The sequence below is a fragment of the Somniosus microcephalus genome, chromosome 14, assembly GCF_052327205.1.
Source record: "Somniosus microcephalus isolate GS21.2 chromosome 14, FLI_Smic_1.0, whole genome shotgun sequence".
Classification (NCBI taxonomy): domain Eukaryota; kingdom Metazoa; phylum Chordata; class Chondrichthyes; order Squaliformes; family Somniosidae; genus Somniosus; species Somniosus microcephalus.
This window is the reverse complement of record NC_141000.1, coordinates 26733494-26754936: the sequence shown is the minus strand read 5'-3', so window position 1 is coordinate 26754936 and position 21443 is coordinate 26733494. Positions and strand designations below refer to the sequence as shown.

At 45.0% G+C, this 21443-nt stretch overlaps 1 protein-coding gene across 1 annotated transcript in view; it reads left to right on the top strand.

Moving 5' to 3' along the window:
- Positions 1-11253, top strand: part of fam124a (family with sequence similarity 124 member A) — a 59681-nt gene extending 48428 nt beyond the window's left edge. The window contains exon 4 of the mRNA XM_086006390.1: positions 7533-11253. Coding sequence (XP_085862516.1) covers positions 7533-8372 — 840 coding nt within the window. The 3' untranslated portion in view covers positions 8373-11253. The remainder of the gene's footprint in view (positions 1-7532) is intronic.
- The last annotated feature ends 10190 nt before the right edge of the window (positions 11254-21443 follow it).

Genomic DNA, 21443 nt, shown 5'->3' with positions numbered 1-21443 from the left:
CCCCCTGATTCCCATTGACCTCAGTTTTACTCGGGCTCCTTGATGCCACACTCAGTCAAATGCTACCTTTATGTCAAGGGCCGTCACTCTCACCTCACCTCTGGAATTCAGCTCCTTTGTCCATGTTTGGACCAAGGCTGTAATGAGGTCTGGAGCCGAGTGGCCCTGATGGAACCCAAACTGGACATCAGTGAGCAGGTTATTGGTGAGTAAGTGCCGTTTGATGGTAGGTGTCGTTGACCGTGCTATCACTTTACTGATGATTGAGAGTAGACTGGTGGGGTGGTAATTGGCTGGATTGGATTTGTCCTGCTTTTTGTGGATAGGACATACCTGGGCAGTTTTCCACATTGTCGGATAGATGCCAGTGTTGTAGCTGTACTGGAACAGTTTGGCTAGAGGTGCAGTTAGTTCTGAAGCACAAGTCTTCAACATGACAGCCGGGATGTTGTCGGGGCCCATAGCCTTTGCTGTATCTAGTGCGCTCAGCCGTTCCGTGATATCACATGGAGTGAATCGAATTGGCTGAAGACTGGCTTCTGTGATGGTGCGGATCTCAGGAGGAGGCCAATATGGATCATCTACTCGGCACCTCTGGCTGAAGATGGTAACAAATGCTTCAGCCTTGTCTTTTGACTCACGTGCTGGGTTCCACCATCATTGAGGATGGGGATATTCATTGCGCCTCCTCCTCCCATTAGTTGTTTAATGGTCCACCACCATTCATGACTGGATGTGGCAGGACTGCAGAGCTTTGATCTGATCCGTTGATTGTGGGATCGCTTAGCCCTGTCTATAGCATGCTGCTTCTGCTTTTTAGCATGCATGTAGTCCTGTGTTGCAGCTTCCCCAGGTTGGCACCTCATTTTTAGGTACACCTGGTGCTGCTCCTGGCATGCTCTTCTACACTCCTTATTGAACCAGGGTTGGTCCCCTGGCTTGATGTTAATGGTAGAGTGAGGGATATGCCGGGCCATGAGGTTACAGATTGTGGTGGAATATAATTCTGCTGCTGCTGATGGCCCACAGCGCTTCATGGATGCCCAGTTTTGAGTTGCTAGATCTGTTTTGAATCTGTCCCATTTAGCACGGTGGTAGTGCCACACAACATGATGGAGGGTGTCCTCAGTGTGAAGACGGGACTTCGTCTCCACAATGACTGTGCGGTGGTCAGTGCTACCATGGACAGATACATCTGTGACAGGTAGATTGGTGAGGACGAGGTCAAGTAAGTTTTTCCCTCGTGTTGGTTCTCTCACCACCTGTTGCAGGCCCAGACTGGCAGTTATGTCCTTCAGGACTCGGCCAGTAATGGTGCTACCGAGCCACTCTTGGTGATGGACATTGAAGGCCCCCACCCAGAGTACATTCTGTGCCCTTGCTACTCTCAGTGCTCCTTCCAAATGGTGTTCAACATGGAGGAGCACTGATTCATCAGCTGAGGGAGGGCGGTAGGTGGTAATCAGCAGGAGGTTTCCTTGCCCATGCTTGACCTGAAGCCATGAGACTTCATGGGGTCCGGAGTCAATGTTGAGAACTCCCAGGGCCACTCCTTCCCAACTGTATCCCACTGTGCCGCCAACCCTGGTGGGTCTGTCCTGCCGGTGGGACAGGACATACCCAGGGATAGTGATGGAGGAGTTTGGGACATCTACCTGTCCCAGATGCATCTGCTGAACACTCACCTTTGAGAGCGAGCTTAGGACGCGGCGCTGAACTCAGTGCAAAGGTCCAAGTTTGCAGAGCGTGGCGTTAAGTCGGCGTGACGTCACGCTCTCCAGATTTGCAAGTCCAGGGCCAGCGCTGCTAACAGAGGCGGGCGTTCATGCGGAGGCCGGTGTTTTTTCCAGGATTCTGTGCAAACGGGTGGCGGTAAATAACCTAATTTTTCCCCCTTAGTATCCTTTTATCTTTTGAAGGTTCTACTTACATCAGCGATGTTTAATAAAAGTAAAGCAGAAATACTTGAGTAACCCAGCACGCTGTGGGCACAGCCTTTTGATATCTGCTTTAAGTTGTCACTAAGTCTCTCTGATGTCACTCAGTGTTGACCGAGTGATTGAGTGGCCAAGTAGACAAATGGTCTTTGTTGTTTCAGTCAGTACCCGTTTCACGTGGATTTAGAGCACTTTCTCTCTGGCACGCACATGAGTGGGAGATACCAGGCAGTGCTAGGTAACCCTGAGTGAGGTAATAGGCTTTAAAGGCTTTGGCTCTACAAGGGAACCGATTTATACATCATTTAGCGCACACTTAACACTGAGAGCTGTCCACAGTGAAGCTAAACAAAGTCCCAACTTTGAATGAAATGGGAACCATTTTCTTAATCCACTCACTGACCACAAGACATTGTGGGAGTGTGCTCTCTCCATAGGGACAGTTGCAGAATTCAGGGTAAATCAGTGCCCGAACTAAAAGGCACGATTTCAATACCAGCTGTAAACTGGCACAAACTGTCACCGTAATGGACTGGAAGGTGTAGAGAAAATGGGCCCTAGCCCGCAGAGCAAGAGGGAGCAGATATCCAGTCTATCCATTCAATTGGGCTAGGTGTGTAATCCAGGGAGACTTTAGTGGAAGAAAATAATCACTTGAAAAATGGACCCAGGTCTTCGAAATCCATAATCCTTTGGGGTGATTATGTTTTTGCTCATACAATGTTTGCCAGTAATTAGTCGCAAAAAGACAACCTTAACATTGACTTACGGTATATTGAACCCAATACAGGTTACATTAGTGAACGAAAAGAACTTGCATTCATACAATGCCTTTCACCACCACAGGACATCCCAAACACTTCACAACCAATGAAGTACCTTTAGAAGTGTAGTCATTGTTGTAATGTAGGAAACATGGCAGCCAATTTGCACACAAGATTCCACAATTAGAAATGACATAAATGACCAGATCATCTGTTTGTTTGTTTTTTAGTGATGTTGGTTGCTGGATAAATATTGGTTAGGACATGGGGAGAATTATTGTGCTCTTTTTCAAATAGTGTCATGGGATCTTTTATATCTACCTGAGAAGGCAGACGGGACCTCAGTTTAATGTCAACCAAAAGACAGCACCTCCAATAGTGCAGCACTCCCTCAGTACTTCACTACAGTGTCAGCCTAGATTTTGTGCTCAAGTCTGTGGGGTGGGACTTGAACCCACGACCTCTGACTCACAGGTGAGTGCTACCACCGAGCCATGGCTCTGTGCTTAATACTGACTCACCCTCTGGTAGTGGCCTTCTGCAAGCCAAGGCAATTTTATATTATCAGAAGGATAATGTCATCAATGACCTTCCCTCCAACATAAGATCAGAAAGTCACACACCATCCTGACTTGGAAGTATATCACCATTCCGCCATCGTCGCTGGGTCAAAATCCTGGCACTCCCTCCTCAACAGCACTGTGGGAGTATCTTCACCACACGGACTGCAGCGGTTCAAGAAGGCGGCGGCTCACCACCACCTTCTCAATGGCAATTAGGGATGGGCAATAAAAATGCTGGCCTTGCCAGTGACGCCCACAGCCCATGAATTAATTTTAAAAAAGGATAATAAAATCTACTTCCACATATGCACTACTGAAAAATGATTAAACAGATGGAAGGGGAAGGGGAATAATCTCATACTACTGTAATATATTGTAACACAGACTGGTAAGAGATGGGTTTGCACCTATCTCAATGGGATGGCCCAATCTCAAGCAGGTGGTGGGATACCAAGCTGGCCAGGTAGCTGCTTGTTATTGCAGGAATCAAACCAAAAACCTCTTAATAGTTTACCTTTACATATCCAGGATGAGAAAAGGCCATCCTTCTGCTGATTCCTTGCCCATGCACCAACCGACCAATCATTCCTACAAGTCCAAGTCCTGGGAAAGGCAAAAAAAAGAGACCTCTTTCAAAGTATTTTCTGCGACCCCCGCCTCGACCATCTGCCAAGTTCTAGGGGCTTCCTAATCCATACGTTATTGTCCAGAATAATTTCCTTTTACCTTCCATATGTTTTGATCACCTCATTTGTTAGAAGTCCGTCTATCTGGACAGGTACAAAAAATAAAATAAAAAGACTAATGGAACATAAGAACAAAGAGCAGGAGTAGGCCATACGGTCCCTCAAGCCTGCTCCGCCATTCAATAAGATCACGGCTGATCTTTGACCTCAACTCGACTTTCCCGCCCTATCCCCATATCACTTGATTCCTCTAGAGTCCAAAAATCTATCTATTTCAGCCTTGAATATACTCAACGACTGAGCATCCACAGCCCTCTGGGGTAGAGAATTCCAAAGATTCACAACCCTCAGTAAAGAAATTCCTCCTCATCTCAGTCTGAAAAGGCCAGCCCTTTATCCTGAGACTATGCCCCCTAGTTCTAGACTCTCCAGCAGGGGAAACAACACCTCAGCATTTATTCTGTCAATCCCCCTCAGAATCTTATATGTATCAATGAGATCACCTCTCATTCTTCTAAACTCCAGTGAGTATAGGCCCATTCTACTCAATCTCTCATCATAGGACAGCCCTCTCATCCCAGGAATCAATCTAGTGAACCTTTGTTGCACTGCCTCTAAGGCAAGTATATTTGCTTCCTTAAATAAGGAGACAAAAACTGTGCACATTACTCCAGGTGTGGTCTCACCAGAACTCTGTACAATTGTAGCAAGACTTCCTCACTCTTGTACTCCAACCCCCTGCAATAAAGGCCAACATGTCATTTACCTTCCTAATTTCTTTCTGTACCTGCATGCTAACTCTCTGTGTTTCTTGTACTAGGATACCTAAATCTCTCTGAACACCAATATTTAATAGTTTCTCACTATTTAAAAAATATTCTGTTTTTCTATTCTTTCTACCAAAGTGAATAACCTCACATTTCCCCACATTATACTCTGCCACCTTATTGCTCACTCACTTAACCTGTCTATATCCTTTTGCTGGCTCTTTGCGTCCTCCTCACATCTTACTTTCCCACCTAGCTTTGTATCATTCGCAAACTTGGATACATTACACTCGATCCCTTCATCAAAGTCATTAATATAGATTATAAATAGCTGAGGCCCAAGCACTGATCCCTGTGGCACCCCACTAGTTACAGCCAGCCAATCTGAAAATAACCCGTTTATCCCTACTGTCTGTTTTGTGTCTGTTAACCAGTCCTTTATCAATGCTAATACATTACACCCAGCCCCATGTACCCTTATCTTGCTTCACAACCTTTTATGTGGCACCTTATCAAATGACTTTTGGAAATCCAAATATACTACATCCACTGGTTCCCCTTTATCCACCCTCCAAAACTCTAATAAATTTGTCAAACACGATTTCCCTTTCATAAAACCATGTTGACTCTGCCTAATCATGCTATGATTTTCTAAGTGCCCTGTTACCACTTCCTTAACAATGGATTCCAGCATTTTCCCGACGACCGATGTCAGGCTAACTGGCCTGTAGTTCCCGGTTTTCTCTCTCCTTGAATAGCGGGATTGCATTTGCTACCTTCCAATCTGCTGGGACTGTTCCTGAATCTAGGGAATTTTGGAAGATCACAACCAATGCATCCACTATCTCTGCAGCCACCTCTTTTAGAACCCTAGGATGTGGGCCGTCAGGTCCAAGGGATTTGTCGGTTTTTAGTCCCACTAGTTTCTCAAGTACTTTTTCTCTACTGGTATTAATTACCTTTAGTTCCTCGCTCTCATTAACTTCTTGGTTCCCCACTATTTTTGGTGTACCTTTTGTGTCTTCTACAAATACAAAATATTTGTTTAAAGTCTCTGCCATTTCCTTGTTTCCCAATATAACTTCATGTTGGCCTTTCTCTCAAGGGGGTGAAGTGGTGAAGTGATGTTACAGCTACACAGAGTTTTGGTTAGACCCCATCTGGAGCGTTACATTCAGTACTGGACACCGCACCTCAAGAAGGATATATTGGCCCTGGCAGAGTCACCAGAATGATATCGGGGCTAAAAGGGTTAAATTATGAAGACAGATTGCATAAACTAGGCTTGTATTCCCTTGAATATAGAAGATTAAGGGGTAATCTAATTGAGTTGTTTAAGATGCTTAATAGGGTAGATAGAAACTGTTTCCTCTGGTGGGGGGAGCCAAGAACAAGGGGCATATCCTTAAAATTAGAGCCAGGCCATTCAGGGGTGATGTCAGGAAGCACTTCTTCACACAAAGGGCAGTGGAACTCTGGGACTTGCTCCCTCAAAAAGCTGTTGAGGCTGGGTCAAGTGAAAATGTCAAAACTGAGATTGATAGATTTTTATTATGCAAGGCTATTAAGAGTTATGGAACCAAAGTGGAATGGAGTTAAGATACAGATCAGCCATGATCTAATTGAATGGCGGAACAGGCTCGAGGGGCTGAATTGTCAACTCCTGTTCCTATGTTCCTACCACCTTCTCGAAAGACTGCAAGAAATCCAGCTCCACTACTGCTTCCAGAATCCCCTTCAACAGAGCAAACACCCACTGGGCAAAGTGAAACCTCCGGATATTCAACCTCACTCCGTGCTTTCTCAGATTTTATGGATGGCCCTCATTCTACCCAACCCTATCACATCGAGCACAATCTACATGTATGGTGCCCATGTCGTTATTAATCTTGAATACCTGGATCAGATGGTCTAAGAGACCCCAAGGGGGGTTCTGCACACCTTCACCACTGCGGCAATAAAACTGGCAGAGCAGATCGCCTGTAATAGAATCCGCCCAATATTCATTTCCCATCTTTCCTGCAAGTATAAAGCCAAGGCATCAGATTTATCTTAATAGCTCAGTGATGCCTGGCTTGGGGGGTCATCTGTGCTGCCCTTCACCAGAGTCCCAATGTCCTTCCTGAGGTGAAATGATCAAAAATAAAAAAGAGAAAAAGCTGGAAATACACAGCAGGTCAGTCAGCATCTGTAACAAGAGAAGACAAGGTTATGATGCTTCAGGTGGCTACTCTCCATCAGAACACAAAATTGGAACCAGTGCTGCAAATGAGGTTGTAGCAAAGCTCATTACAATCGATTGGGTGGGAGGGGCAGGGCGATCGCGGAGAGTGGGGGTCGCAGGGCGACAACGGCCCAGATTATTTTTGTGGTCCCTAGAGATACACTTTTGCTCCTCCAAGGCCTAGAAAAATAATTTGACATATGCCTTTGGCCGGGCCTCTTCAGATCCATCGCCCTTGGAACTGGTTGGATTGTGCACTGTGCAGGCTTTGACCTAAAATGGCAATCAGTGTCCTATATACGTTGCAGCCCCCCGATTTCCATATTAAAAGGGACCTATGGTCTGAAACAGTCAGGTGCTTTGGAAATCCAGTGGAAGCCCCTTTCAAAATGGAGCCGGTCACATTGCCGGCGGTAACAGCAGTAAAGCTACCAACCCCATTTTGAGGCTGTTACTGCCCCGATAACACCAGGCAAGGGCAGTGAAAATCAACCCCTTTTAAACACCACAGAAGATTAACTGATAATTTAACAAATGAATCGTTCAGAAGACTGTGTCCATGAAAGTTTTTTTTTAATTTTGTTTTTACAGGTACGAGGTTTGTCCAGAAGCTCCTGGAGGAGTGTAGTTCCTCAGTTCACCACAGCAAGAAGCACCTCTTTCATTCCTTCCCGCGGCTTCCTCCCCCAGAGCCTCAGCTATGCACCAGACAGATACCGTCGCCGCCGGCAGGTTAACCACAAACCGCAGCACACGGGTGCGTTCAGCCGATTCCGAGGGAGCTCCCAAGAAGACATCTGGATTGGTTGCCATGGAGATTCTGGCAGGACAGCCAGCAGTGCCTCTGGGAATTCACGGGTGGCCCAGCGCAGTAAGTCCTTGTTCTGTCTGCCGACCTTCAGCAGCTCAGCATCCTCTTCGCCATCTTCATCGCCGCTGGGCAACCTGGCCCTTTCACCGCGCGGCAGAGGTCCGAAAATCAGAATCCCGGCACTTGGCGTCACCTCTGGCATCGCCGTCCATGGCCTCGAAGATGCAGCAGAGACCGATGTCGACACCGGGCTAACCACATCCTGCTCCGACCTGTCTGCTCACTCGACACTGAATGGGTTTGGCAAAGATTTAGACGCCGCTCTCCCATCTCTGGGGAAGTGCAGCAGCAAGCAAGGACCTTTATCCTCGACGGACAATTCTCTTCCTTCCTTCTGCGAGCTCTCCACCAGCTCATTTCCTCAGTTCCCGGAATTCTCTTCCTGCTGCCTAACCTCGCGCACACCATCTCCCCGTGCCTTCACTGCAACATCTTGGCTCTGCTCCAGAGCAAAACAATCCTCTTCTTTGCAGGCAAACCGTGCAACAGACAATGAAAACTGCCCTGAAGGCCAACAATCCACTGCTCTCCAAGAGGGAGAGCAAGAATTTTACATCTGACCCATTTTGTTCGGCAAGATTGCCTTCCTGTTGTCATTAAATATCTTGAACAATGGTACGTATACAGAGCCGCCAACAGATTTTTAAGCTGGTGGTTAATAGACTGGAGGCAGGAAGAGTGCTGCTAACGGTAACCCAGGTCACTTTGCTGCTGTGGGTCAAGGTGAGCTTCAGCGTTACCAATAACAACGCAGCTGTTCCGAAGCATCACCGATGACAGCAGGCTAACAAAATCCCTTCAGAAGTGCCACTTTTAAACGTTTTTCAAAAACACCGCAGCCTTTGTGTCAGAAATCCGGAATGGGTTAGAGTTCAAGAATAAAAGCACTGAGGTTGATCACAGAAGCCAACACTGCTGTGTGAGCAGTTTGTAGGAATTTCTGGTTTCCAAGACTTAAATTCCTGCTGACAAGAGTTGTGGCCCCTTTGTTCAAACATTATTCAACTTGTTCCTGATAAGCAGCTGCTTAAACACCTGTGCTGCTTTATTGATCACAAACTTTAACCAGAAACCCTAGGGCCTAAATTTTCCGATCAATGTTATCACCTTAATCCATTTTGGGTTAATACCAGTGTTAAAATAATGCCAATCGGAAAATCGATGCCCTCCTCAAGGCTGATTCAGCCAAGTACTATGTACCTGATTAAATTGCATCCAATCAGGACAAGACTTTAGGATCACTGTTCCTTCATCGCTGCTGGTTCAATATCCTGGAATTCCCTACCTAACAGCATTGTGGGGGCACCTGCACCACACAGACTGCAGTGGTCCAAGAAGGCAGCCCATCACCACCATTTCATGGGCAACTAGGGATGGGCAATAAAAAACAGACGTGTCTGCACCTCCCACATCCGGGGAGCGAATAAAGTCATGTGGGCATGCCCATTTTGTAGTCATTTAGACTCAGCCCACTTGTAATTTGATAAATTGAATAATCGTTAATTGACTAAATAAAATACAAATCTTAATCTTAGTTTAAGGCATCACTTTATGGACTGTTAACTCTAATATACTAGTAGATAGCACTATTGTGCATTTAGTCTTTTATCAGTGATCCTTGTACAGTGTGAAGTGTTCTGGCATTATTTATTGTATAAATTAAAAATGGAGTCTATTGATAAAATATGGCATTATAAGGCATTAAACTAATATATAAATATTAATAACTGGAAACACGCTAAAGACATGACCAGAAGTCGAACTCTGACCTTTGATCTGTGGCTGGTCCCCAGGAGCCTTGGCCATCAGCCACTCGTATCAGGAGATTGGGCAGCATCTATCCAGAATGTTGGCCTAACTCTCTGCCAGTAAAATCGGCCCTTATATTCTCCACTCCACACTCCCCCGCCCTACTGATGCTTCACACCCGTCAAAGTAATGACCTCATCTACTGTTAGTGGTACATAGAACAAGAGCAGGCCATTCAGCCCCTCAAGCCTGCTCCACCAATCAATTAGATCATGGCTGATTCGTATCTTAACTCCATCTAGCCGCCTTGCTTCTGTAACCCTAAGTGCAAAAACAGTTGGCAACGAGAAGGAGTGTAGATATTACCCAAACCTCCCGCCAAAACAATCCACCATCACATCTCCATGGGAACTGGTGACACTGGTAAAATGATCCCGTTCAACATTTTTCTTTAAGAAAATGCAAATGTTGGCACCATTTTATTTGCTGCGTTTCTGTTTTGGAACAATGAGGCCCGGGGTTTAAACAGAATCCGATACACATTATTGGGTTTACTTTAATGTGGTGCTTGTGAATTTACAGGTCCTTCTCACCATTACGTTAAACTCAATAATGGTGTAATGTCTTTATTTAACAGGTAAAATAATTGACGCGTTTCTGGCGTTGGTGAGGTTCCCAGCAGTGCAATAAAGGTTGTTCCTTCGTTCTCCGTGACTTTTTTATTTCCCTTCTTTGCCAAAGTTTTGGATCGGTCATGTTTAGACCAGCAAACAGTGTTACTTCTGTGCTTCACCAGTCTCACCGCCAAACTCCTGCCACAAAGGATTTTGGAGCAGTGACTTCTAATGTTATCCAACCCATGGCCTAGGCTGGGTTACAGGTTAGATTAAAGGTGCACTGCCTTCCTGAAAATGTGTTTCACAGATTCATACAGCACAGAAGGAGGCCATGTCTGTGCCGGTCTTTGAAAGAGCGATCCAATTAGTCCCACTCCCCTATTCAACTATTGAATCTGGTTCCACCATCCTTTCAGGCAATGCATTCCGGATCATAACTCGCTGCATTAAAAAGCAATTCTCATCTTCCCTCTGGTTCTCTTGCCAATTACATTAAATGTGCGTCCTCTGGTTACCGACCCTCCCACAGTTTCTCCTTATTTACTCTATCAAAACCCCTCATAATAATACCTCTATTAAATCTCCCCTTAACCTTCTCTGCTCTAAGGAGAACAATCCCAACTTCTCTAGTCTCTCCACGTAACGGAAGTCCCTCATCCCTGTTTGGAGTAATTTTTTTTATGCGTAAGAATGGAAAATAGCCCCCCAAAAAAGCCACACATTATTCTCATCGTAACAACAGCAGCCAAAGGCTGTGGAATGATAAGTTTGGAAACGATTTATTCGTTAGAGAAAATGAACAAATTCCATACTCCCAATGGGAGCTTCGCTCAAGGAGATAGGGTCACTGTTCTCTGACCGAAACTCCCATTGGGGCCATGGGATTGGTCAATTCACCCTATTGTGTCATATCCTGCTGGACAAACAAAAGGAAGGTTGGCCAAGCGCCTTTTAATCAACCAGCAAGGAGGCACTGTTTGCCTGCTCCACATTACAGAGAACGAATCCGATACCATATTCCGTGTGTACTGTACATTGTAACTGGTTTCTACAATTAAAGTGCTTTTTTTCCTGAGGTAGAATTCATGTCTTTAATGGGAATTAGATAATGCTATTGATGTGTGAATAATTGGCCTCAAGTAATGTACCTGTGGGTGCGATGGGGCCATATATTAAAGCTTTGTTCAGCAGTCACCATATTTACCCTACCCCTGCAGAATTTTTGATAAATCCAGAGTTTTCAAAAGAGCTTGTGATAAATTTGTGACTTTTGCAGATATGAGTGTAACTGGACAGAAAAATGCCTTAAGATTAGGGAAGAACACCTGACGTCCTCACCTGGTCTGGCCTATATGTGACTCGAGTCCCACACCAACGTGGTTGGCTCTTGACTGCCCTCTGAAATGACCCAGCAATCCTCTCAGTTGTATCAAATCGCTACAAAGAATAACAGCATTGTGGGGGCACCTCCGCCACATGGACAGCAACGTTTTAAGAAGAAAGCCCATCACCAGGGCAACTAGGGATGGGCAATAAATGCCAGCTGTGCCAGCAATGCCTTTAACCTGAGAATGAATAAAATATAATGTACACTGGCCGTGTTAAAATGAACAGATTATTGTGATAAATATATAAGTGCGTTGTTAATATGTCACTGTGGACATTGTATCAACAGTGTGGGGCACTGTTATATTCAAAAACTGCAGCCAATAGCAAATGAATGTTCCTTCACTGTCGGCTCCAAGCCGGCAGCACAGACCCAGGCCCTGAGTTGCGTGAGCAGGTGCACCCTCCATGGAGCAAGAGCTGGGTTGCATTCCACTCGCTGCTGATTTTGTTGAAGGTCATGGGGTCAGGTTACAAAAAGCAGCCCTTTGGAATCTGAAGGGGGGCAGCCCCAAGTTCACTGGGGCCTCCTCCCCCTATACTAAAGTTTTTATTAAATCACAAATTACACACTGGAAATGAGCCTTTTCACTTCCAACAGTGCCTCAGCCTCTGTACGACCAGTCACAAGGAGTTAAGCGAGATTGGGCCAATGACTCTTCACCCAGTTCTTTGGGGAAGTGCCTTATCAAAGCTTGGCTCTTGTGCCAAGACTGTATGGCTATGATTGGTGTCTCACCACTTGGGGGTAGTATGGGTAGAATGCATGTCCTACCATGCTACAGTTGACCATGACACGTGCCATCTGCTCTACTTCAGTCTATTCTAGAAATGTGCAGATGATATGGTCAGGTTAGCAATCCTAATCTCAAATATTTCAAATTTGAGGCCCTCGGTTTAAAAACTTTCTCATCTCAGAACTAATATTGACAAACAATGTAAATTAAGTTAGTTATATTCATAGGTAGGAAGTTCTAGTATTTGGACCCAGCCATGATGAAGGAATGGTGATATATGTCTAAATCAGCTACTTGGAGGAGAGAGTGTAGGTGATGGTGTTTCCATGCACCTGCTGACCTAGTCCTTCTTAGGGTTCATATAATGAGTATGAAATGTAGACTGAGGGATTAGTGATGTTATCTAATGCCTTAGTTTGGACAGTTGTATTTTAATGACACCCAGAAATCTACCAACTCTATACACTTAACCTTCTATAAATAAAGTTTTAGCGAAAACTTGCTGTGAATACTATGGGTAAATTGCTTTTTGCTTTACTTCTCTCTTCAGTGCTTTGTGAAAATTTCCCACAATCTATCCCCAGGACAAATTGACTATTTGACATATTAGCACAGAATTGTTTCTCTGATTGTTGAACCATCAAGGGAAATATTTGGAAGAACAGACTAACGCCCCATCTCACAAGGAGCAAGTGCAGGGGAGTGGGACTAATTGGTAGCTTTTCAGAGAGCCGACACAGGCTCAATGGGCCGAATAGCCTCCTTTTGTACTGTATGATTCTATGGCAACGAGCAGGTTGTGCACTGAACAAAATGGCAGCTGAGAACCTCTGATGCCTTGTTGAACATTCACAATGGCTGCTGCAGACATCTGTTGGCCTCCTGAAAATCCCAAAGAAACACATCAATGGAAATCACTTACATTATTGTTTTTACAGTAGGCATTCCTGCACGATGTGAGACTCCCTTTGGAGTTGGGAACCCTGGCTGGTGATAGTATTTTTGCAGAGAACATTTTCGTGGCTGCCACCTTGTTAGTTCTTGGCAGATGTTCCTGCCTGACTCGTAGTGTACTGACCCCACTTGAATTTAGAGGTCAGCCTCATTTAACTATGATGGGCAAGCTCTAGGCTTGGGAAACACCTCTCATTGGCAGCTTGCTCATCAGGGGAGCAGGATATTGCATTCTACAGTAGAACATAAAGACCTACAGCAACTTAAAGGGGCAGACGTCCATTATTAAACTGCAAAACAACAGCTGGTTTCCAAGGAGTGGAGTGATCTACACAGCCTCCCTATCTCTGTAACCTCCTCCAGCCCTACTATCATCCGAGAACTCCGTGTTCCTCCAATTCTGACCTCTTGTGCACCCCCACTTCCTTCACCCCACCATTGGTGGCCGTGCCTTCAGCTGTCTGGGCCCTAAGCTCTGGAATTCCCTCCCTAAATATCTCTCCTTCTCTACCTCTCTTTCCTCTTTTAAGATGCTCCTTAAAACCTACCTCTTTCACCAAGCTTTTGGTCACCTGTCCTAATGTCTCTCTGTGGCTGTGTCACTTGTTGTCTGATTACACTGTGAAGCACCTTGGGACGTTTTACTACATTAAAGGCACTATATAAATGCAAGTTGTTGTTATTTACAGCCAGACTGTAGAGACTCTTCTCGCAGAAGTGAGGAAGAGATCACCTCTCATTCTTCTAAACTCCAGTGAGTATAGGCCAAGAAGAGTAGTCCAGGACAATGGGAGGAGGTGGCCACCGGCGCCAATGCCGCCTCACAACTCCATGCACACAGAAGCAGGGATGGAAAAAGTTCAATGACCTTAGCAGATCTGCCAATCTGGGAGCTCCACTATGATCTTCCTCAGAGGAGGAGGAGAAGGACACCAATGCCTGGAGGATCAGCAGCATCCCACCTTGTCTGCTGAGCGCAGGGGAATCATGGGACTTGTTTTTAAACGATGGGTACTTTTTGAGCAGCAAGCATTGGTATAGATATTGGAGGACCACGCCAAGAAGTGTCCAGCAGAGTCCACTAGCTTCACGTAGAAAGCCTTTTATGATGGTGGGACAATTCTGCAGTCCACCACACCATCAACAGTAGAGGTCTTGTTACAAATTTCCTCTCGGGTTCAACATCACCGATCACTCCGTGTTTTCCCTGTGATCTAGCGAGTACCTTTACTGCCTGATATCCAGTTAAACACTAGCATGACCCAAAGGCCCTAACAATAAGAGCCCTCTTTGTGTGTACTGGTTGCTGTGATCTTGACTGTGCCGCCAGATGCACTTCTGCTATTTTTCATGAGGTGCATTATAGCGAGATGAGGCAAGTTGCAAACCAACAAACTGGTTTATTTTGCATGTACAATATGAATGAACAGAATGCATTTCTGAGTGAATTACATTTATTTCACATTCAGTGTCAGCTGTGGCTCAGTAGGTAGCACTCTCGCCGTTGAGTCAGAAGGTTGCGGGCTCAAGTCCCATTCCAGAGACTTAAGCACAAAAATCTAGGCTGACACTCCAGTGGAGTGCTGCACTGTTGGAGGTGCCGTCTTTCAGATGAGACGTTAAGCCGAGGCCCCGTCTGCGCTCTCAGATGGATGTAAAAGATCCCGTGGCACTATTTCGAAGAAGAGCAGGGGAGTTACCCCCACTGTCCTGACCAATATTTATCCCTCAGTCAACATAACAAGAACAGATTATATGGTCATTATCATATTGCTGTTTGTGGGAGCTTGCTGTGCACAATTGGCTGCCGCATTTCCTACATTACAACAGTGACTACACTTTAAAAGTACTTTAGCAAAATACTGCGGATGCTGGAAATCTGAAATAACAGAAAAAGCTGGAAAAACTCAGCAGGCCAGGCAACATCCGTGGAGAGAGAAACAGAGTTAACGTTTCAGGTCGAAACCATTCACAAAATTCCTTGATTATATTTAAGAGGGATGTTTGATTAATGCAGCTGAAAATGGGTTTCAACCTGAAACGTTGACTCTATTTCTCTCTCCACAGATGTTGCCTGGCCTGCTGAGTTTTTCCAGCTTTTTCTGTTGTTACTTCAAAAGTACTTCATTGGCTGTGAAAGGCGCTATATAAATACAAGTCTTTCTTTCTTCATATCACTCCTTGTACCATAGAGAATAAAGTACACCACTGTACTCATGTAACAGGCTACACTCACTTTACACATTGGTAATCCCTACGCTAACCGGCACTAACTTTTCTCTTGCAGGACAGGCATGTTCATATCTTAACCAGGAGACTCCCAGCCTCGCTCCAATTAGCAAGCGAGGCATTCCTGCCTTTTTTACTATTCTAGACTCAAACCTGTTGCAGACTGGCCCCGCCAAAGAGAAAGAGACAAGAGTTAACGAATGACCCTCTCCTCAGCTCTCTGCATCAAGGATTGGCTCCCCAGGCTGTCAATCAAATGTGCATGGGAAAACTTCTCTCCCTCCAAGGTGTAGGAGCCATGGCAATGACATTACCTGTTTAGTTAGGTCTCCTTCTGATCACAATGAATGGAAGCCATTCTTGCTTTACAAGCGAGACAAACTTGTACTTGGACAAACTTACACTAAACATCCGTAAGACAAAGGTCCTCTACCAACCTGCCCCCGCCACACAGTACTGCCCCCCCGATTATCAAAATCCACGACAAGGCCTTGGACAACGTGGACCACTTTCCATACCTCGGGAGCCTACTGTCAACAAGGGCAGACGTCGACGATGAAGTCCAACACCGCCTTCAGTGTGCCAGTGCAGCCTTCGGTCGCCTGAGGAAGACAGTGTTTGAAGACCAGGACCTCAAACCCGGCACCAAGCTCATGGTCTACAGAGCAGTAGTGATACCCGCCCTGCTGTATGCCTCAGAGACATGGACCATGTACAGCAGGCACCTCAAAGCACTGGAGAGGTACCACCAACGCTGCCTCCGCAAGATCCTGCAAATCCATTGGCAGGATAGGCGCACCAACGTCAGTGTTCTTGCTCAGGCCAACACCCCAGCATCGAAGCTTTGACCATGCTCGATCAGCTCTGATGGACGGGTCACATTGTCCGCATGCCCAATATGAGACTCCCAAAACAAGCGCTCTACTTGGAGCTCCGGCACGGCAAGAGAGCCCCAGGTGGGCCGAGGAAACACTTCAAGGACACCCTCAAAGCCTCCTTGAAAAAGTGTAACATCCCCACCGACACCTGGGAAACCCTGGCCCAAGACCGCACAAAGTGGAGGAGAAGCATCCGGGAAGGCGCCGAACACCTCGAGTCTCTTCACCGGGAGCAAGCAGAAGCGAAGCGCAAGGAGTGCATGTCAACCCAAGCACCTCACCCACCCGCCCCTTCAACCACCGTCTGCCCCACCTGTGACAGAGACTGTAGGTCCCACATTGGACTAATCAGTCACCTGCGAACTCATTTTTAATGTGGAAGCAAGTCATCCTCGGTTCCGAGGGACTGCCTAAGAGAAGAAGACAGGTGTGAACATCTCTGGAAACCACCTCCCATTGTCTCAAAACTGATATGGACAACAGGTTTAAATGGCCAACCTTTGAGAGAGTCCAGTCACTCTCTGTTCAGTGATTGTTTGCTATCAAGTCAAAAAAGTATGCTGGAACTCTGGGAATTAACTCTTTGTAGCAGAAATTAAAGGAAAAATAGGTTAAGAATCTCAAACTGCTAAACCACCCCTTCATCCCCTCCCTGCAATGCTGGAGGATCCAAGAGCAGTCAAGGCTTCACAAATGAATGCTCAATCTGTTGCCATAGAAACATGGGATTTTAAACAACAACAGGCTTTGGAATTGATTGGAAAGTGTCATGTGACAGAACTTCGCTGAACCTATCAATGCCATTAGAAAAAAAAAAGGAAGACTTACATTTATATAGTGCCTCTCCTGGCCTCAGGATGTCCCAAAGTGCTTTACAACCAACAAAGTACTTTTGAAGTGTGGTCACTGTTGTAATGTAGGAAATTCAGCAGCCAATTTGTGCACAGCAAGATCTCACAAACAACAATAAGATAAATGACCAGATAATCTGTTTGAAAGATATTGTTTGAGGGATAAATATTGACTAGGATACCAGGGAGAAATCGCCTGCATTTCTTCAAATAGTGCCATTGGATCTTTTCCGTCCACCTGAGAGGGCAGACAGGGCCTTATATGCCTGGTTAAAGAAATGGAGGTAGAGTTTCCACTTTCGACGCAATCGGCGATCCGGGCGCAAAGTGCACCCAAAATTGTGCTCATTTTGAGCAGTGTTTTTTCCTTGGGTTGACGCTCAAACTCATTTGCATATTGCCAAACCCAAAATCTGCCATGAACCAGCGCAATCGGGCAACGTTTTTGAACAGAATTTTTTTTTTTTTTAATTTTGCTTCAAAAAAAATTCCTTGATTATATTTAAGAGTGATGTTTGATTAATGCAGCTGAAAATGCGTTCATCACAAAAAAGCATTTTAATCACTGCGTCCAGTCCACCACCTGTGAGTAACCCGATTTTGAATAACTCAATGGCTTTAAAAAAACTATATAGAACCATTTGCTAGTTATACTGGAGTACAGTAGTCAGTTTGAGTAAATTAAAAGAAATTCTAGTTTTGTGGGCGGGGCCAGCTTCTAGCACAATAGATTGCGGAATCTTGAGTTGTGCTGAATATAATCTGCGCTTAAAATTCCCATTTTTTGCAATGGTATGGCCGATTTCGGTTGGATTGCGCCCGAAAAAACCAACACAACTGTGCGGAAACTGCAGGCCATGGAGTGGAACTGTTCAATGCTGGTACCTGATACTTTTACATACATCTGACAGATTTTAAAAAAAAATCTTTAATCATACTGACTTTAGTCTTGTGGAATGATCAAGAACAGATGTGATTTATAACAGTGCAGAGTATCTCACAATTCTAAATCTGCAATGTTACCTAAATTCATTGACCCACCTCATCCCTTCCCCCTCACCAATAATTCACACAAATTGGAGTTTTAGTCTAACAACAAAAAGCTTAAGTGCTGTGTTAAATCTACATTAAACCTACATCTGAACTTGACAATTGTCAGAAATTCCAAACTGCCATGAACAAAGCAGCCGAGCTCCCGCACTGCCATTTTCTGTCAGTTATCGACAGTCGGGATATCTCTTCCATTTTTCTAGCTGAAATGAGAAGTCACTATCTCTGATGCAGTTATCCAATATGAATGCTTCACTCAGCCTATAACCATGGATTTGATAGAGGTGTTCAAAATTGAGAGTGGTTTTGATAGAGTAAATAAGGAGAAACTGTTTCCAGTTGCAGGAGGGTCGGTAACCAGAGGACACAGATTTAACATAATTGGCAAAAGAACCAGAGGGGAGATAAGGAGAATTTTATTTACGCAGCGAGTTATGATGATCTGGAATGCAATGTCTGAAAGGGTGGTGGAAGCAGATTCAAAAGTAACTTTCAAAGGAAATTGGATGTATAAGAAACATTTGTAGGGCTAGGGGGAAAGAGCACGAGAGTGGGACTAATTGGATAGCTCTTTCAAAGAGCAGGCACAGGCACGATGGGCCAAATGGCCTCCTTCAGTGCTGTATCATTCTATTCGGTCCAATTCTATGATTTACTCTGCTAATATATTCACAATATTATCAAATATTATCACATTGTAAGCAACTGCTTCACCCTTCAACAGAGATGAGGGAGGATATTTCAAGGGAGAATATAAACAGACAGAATCAGCACACAGGGAAGAAATGGGAGAAGCAGAGAGCTGTCAGAACTAAACTGGGAACAGAGTTGCTGGCGGTGCAACATGTTACATAATCAATTAACAGCCGAGAAACAATTAAGATACAAAGTAAAATGTCAGGATGCTATTCACAGGAAGTGTAGGAAGTATTACTGAAAAAAAAAGTGTGGTACAAAGAGTGCTGCTATAATGAGATGGGGATGTAAAAGCAATAGGAGTGTGGTAACATAAAGCAGATCTAGGTCATTGCAACAGGGAACCTCAGCAGACAATTAAGGAGGACAAAAGAAGCACTGGCAGTTCATCAAATGCAATTCTTTCCAAAGAACGCAATATAATTTTCAACACAGAGAAGCTTGAAAATTGTAGAAAAATAAAGGAAATGCTTTACAATCTGAAGGCTTTAGAAGGCCGGAACAGAGAGTTTAACCAAACAAAAGTGGGGATAATGGCACATCAAATGTCTGTCTGCCTGTTGTGTTCTGCCCTCGGGAAGGTCCTAACACAAGTCTCACACGTGAGATTCTTGAGCCACTTACTAAGGAAGAGTAGCTGAGGCGGTTTCCCGTTGCCTTCCTCATGTTTTTTTTAATCTTCAGAGTACCTTTTTCTAGTTGGGCTGCAACCAAGGCTAAAGAGCCCCACCTACCATTTACAACACCCATCGGACGCAAGTATCCCTTCTGGATGTCAACCCAGTGTTCAGAACTGGCGTTCAGGTCTCCGCTCGCTGGGGCTGTCTGGAGTGGGGCCCGAACCCAACCCTTCTGAGCCAGTGGATATTCCATCCAGGTGCAAGTACTCCTCTGGGTGTCAGCCCAGTATTTAGAGACCATAGTCTGGTCTCTGAACTACAGTAGCTTTCCACCTCCCATGAAGCCACTGGGGAAGCACCTTATAGGACCACTAGAGCAGATAAGTGAACACAAGACAGGAACTAGGGACTCACACCAGGGTGGATAATTCATTTTGGGAGGTGCTTTGGGACGTCCAGAGGTCATTACATAAATTATATAAATGCTAGTTCTTTCTTTATCATTTGAAAGGTAATCAATCCCATTTTAGGTCAATCAGGGCTGTCTTTTTGTGCTGTCATGGGCAGAATTTCTGGGATAGCCCAAGAACACCGGTTGACTCCTCCTCTTCCGCCCCACCCCAATGTTTCCGCAAGTCGGAAGGGGAGTGGGTAGAAAACTCCTGTGATGCAACCTCCCCAGCCCCGGACGTCAGACCCCCCATTCATTTATTTCTTTCCTTAACATTTTAAGTATACAGTACTATTTTTTTTAAATAGGTAGGAAGAACGAGGAGAGGCAATATAAACTAAAGGGTACAATCCTAAAGGGGGTGCATGAACAGAGAGACCTGGGGGTATCTGTGCACCAATCGTTGAAGGTGGCAGGGCAGGTTGAGAAAGCGGTTAAAAAACCATACGGGATCCTGGGTCTCATGAATAGAGGCATAGAGTACAAAAGCAAGGATGTTATGAAGAACCTTTATAAAACACTGGTTCGGCCACAACTGGAGTATTGTGTTCAGTTTCGGGCACCGCAGTTTAGGAAGGATGTGAAGGCCTTAGAGAGGGTGCAGAAAAGATTTACAAGAATGGTTCCAGGGATGAGGGACTTCAGTTACGTGGATAGACTGGAGAAGCTGGGGTTGTTCTCTTTGGAGCAGAGAAGGTTGAGAAGAGATGTGATAGAGGTGTTCAAAATCATGAGGGGTCTAGACAGAACAGATAGAGAGAAACTGATCCCATTGGCAGAGGGGTCGAGAACCAGAGGACACAGATTTAAGATGATTGGCAAAAGAACTAAAGGTGACATGAGGAATAGCTTTTTTACGCAGCGAGTGGTTATGATCTGGAATGCACTGCCTGAAAGGGTGGTGGAGGCAGACTCAATCGTGGCTTTCAAAAGGGAATTGGATAAGTACCTGAAGGAAAAAATTTTGCAGGCCTACGGGGAAAGGGCGGGGGAGTGGGACTAGCTGAAGTGCTCTTGCAGAGAGTTGGCATGGGCTCGATGGGCCGAATGGCCTCCTTCTGTGCTGTAACCGTTCGATGATTTTTTTTATGTTGCAGAAATGTAACGATTAACTATTCTTAACTACACACTTCGAACTATAAGAATCAGTGTCAACTCTGTGTAAATGAGTGATTGACGATGGTGAATGTACTTAAAATAAGTACAGATCGAAGAGTTAAAATGACAAGTCTGGTCCATTCTTCCATACAAATTTCAAAAAGCTCCCCTCCATCAAAGCATCTAACTACTTATTGAATGATTGCAGAGTTTATTTGTTTGAAAAAATTCACATGGCTGTTGGATTAAATGGTTTATGTTACTGCTTCTTTATCAGTCATGTTTTTTATATGTAGCATGACCATTCTCCATTCC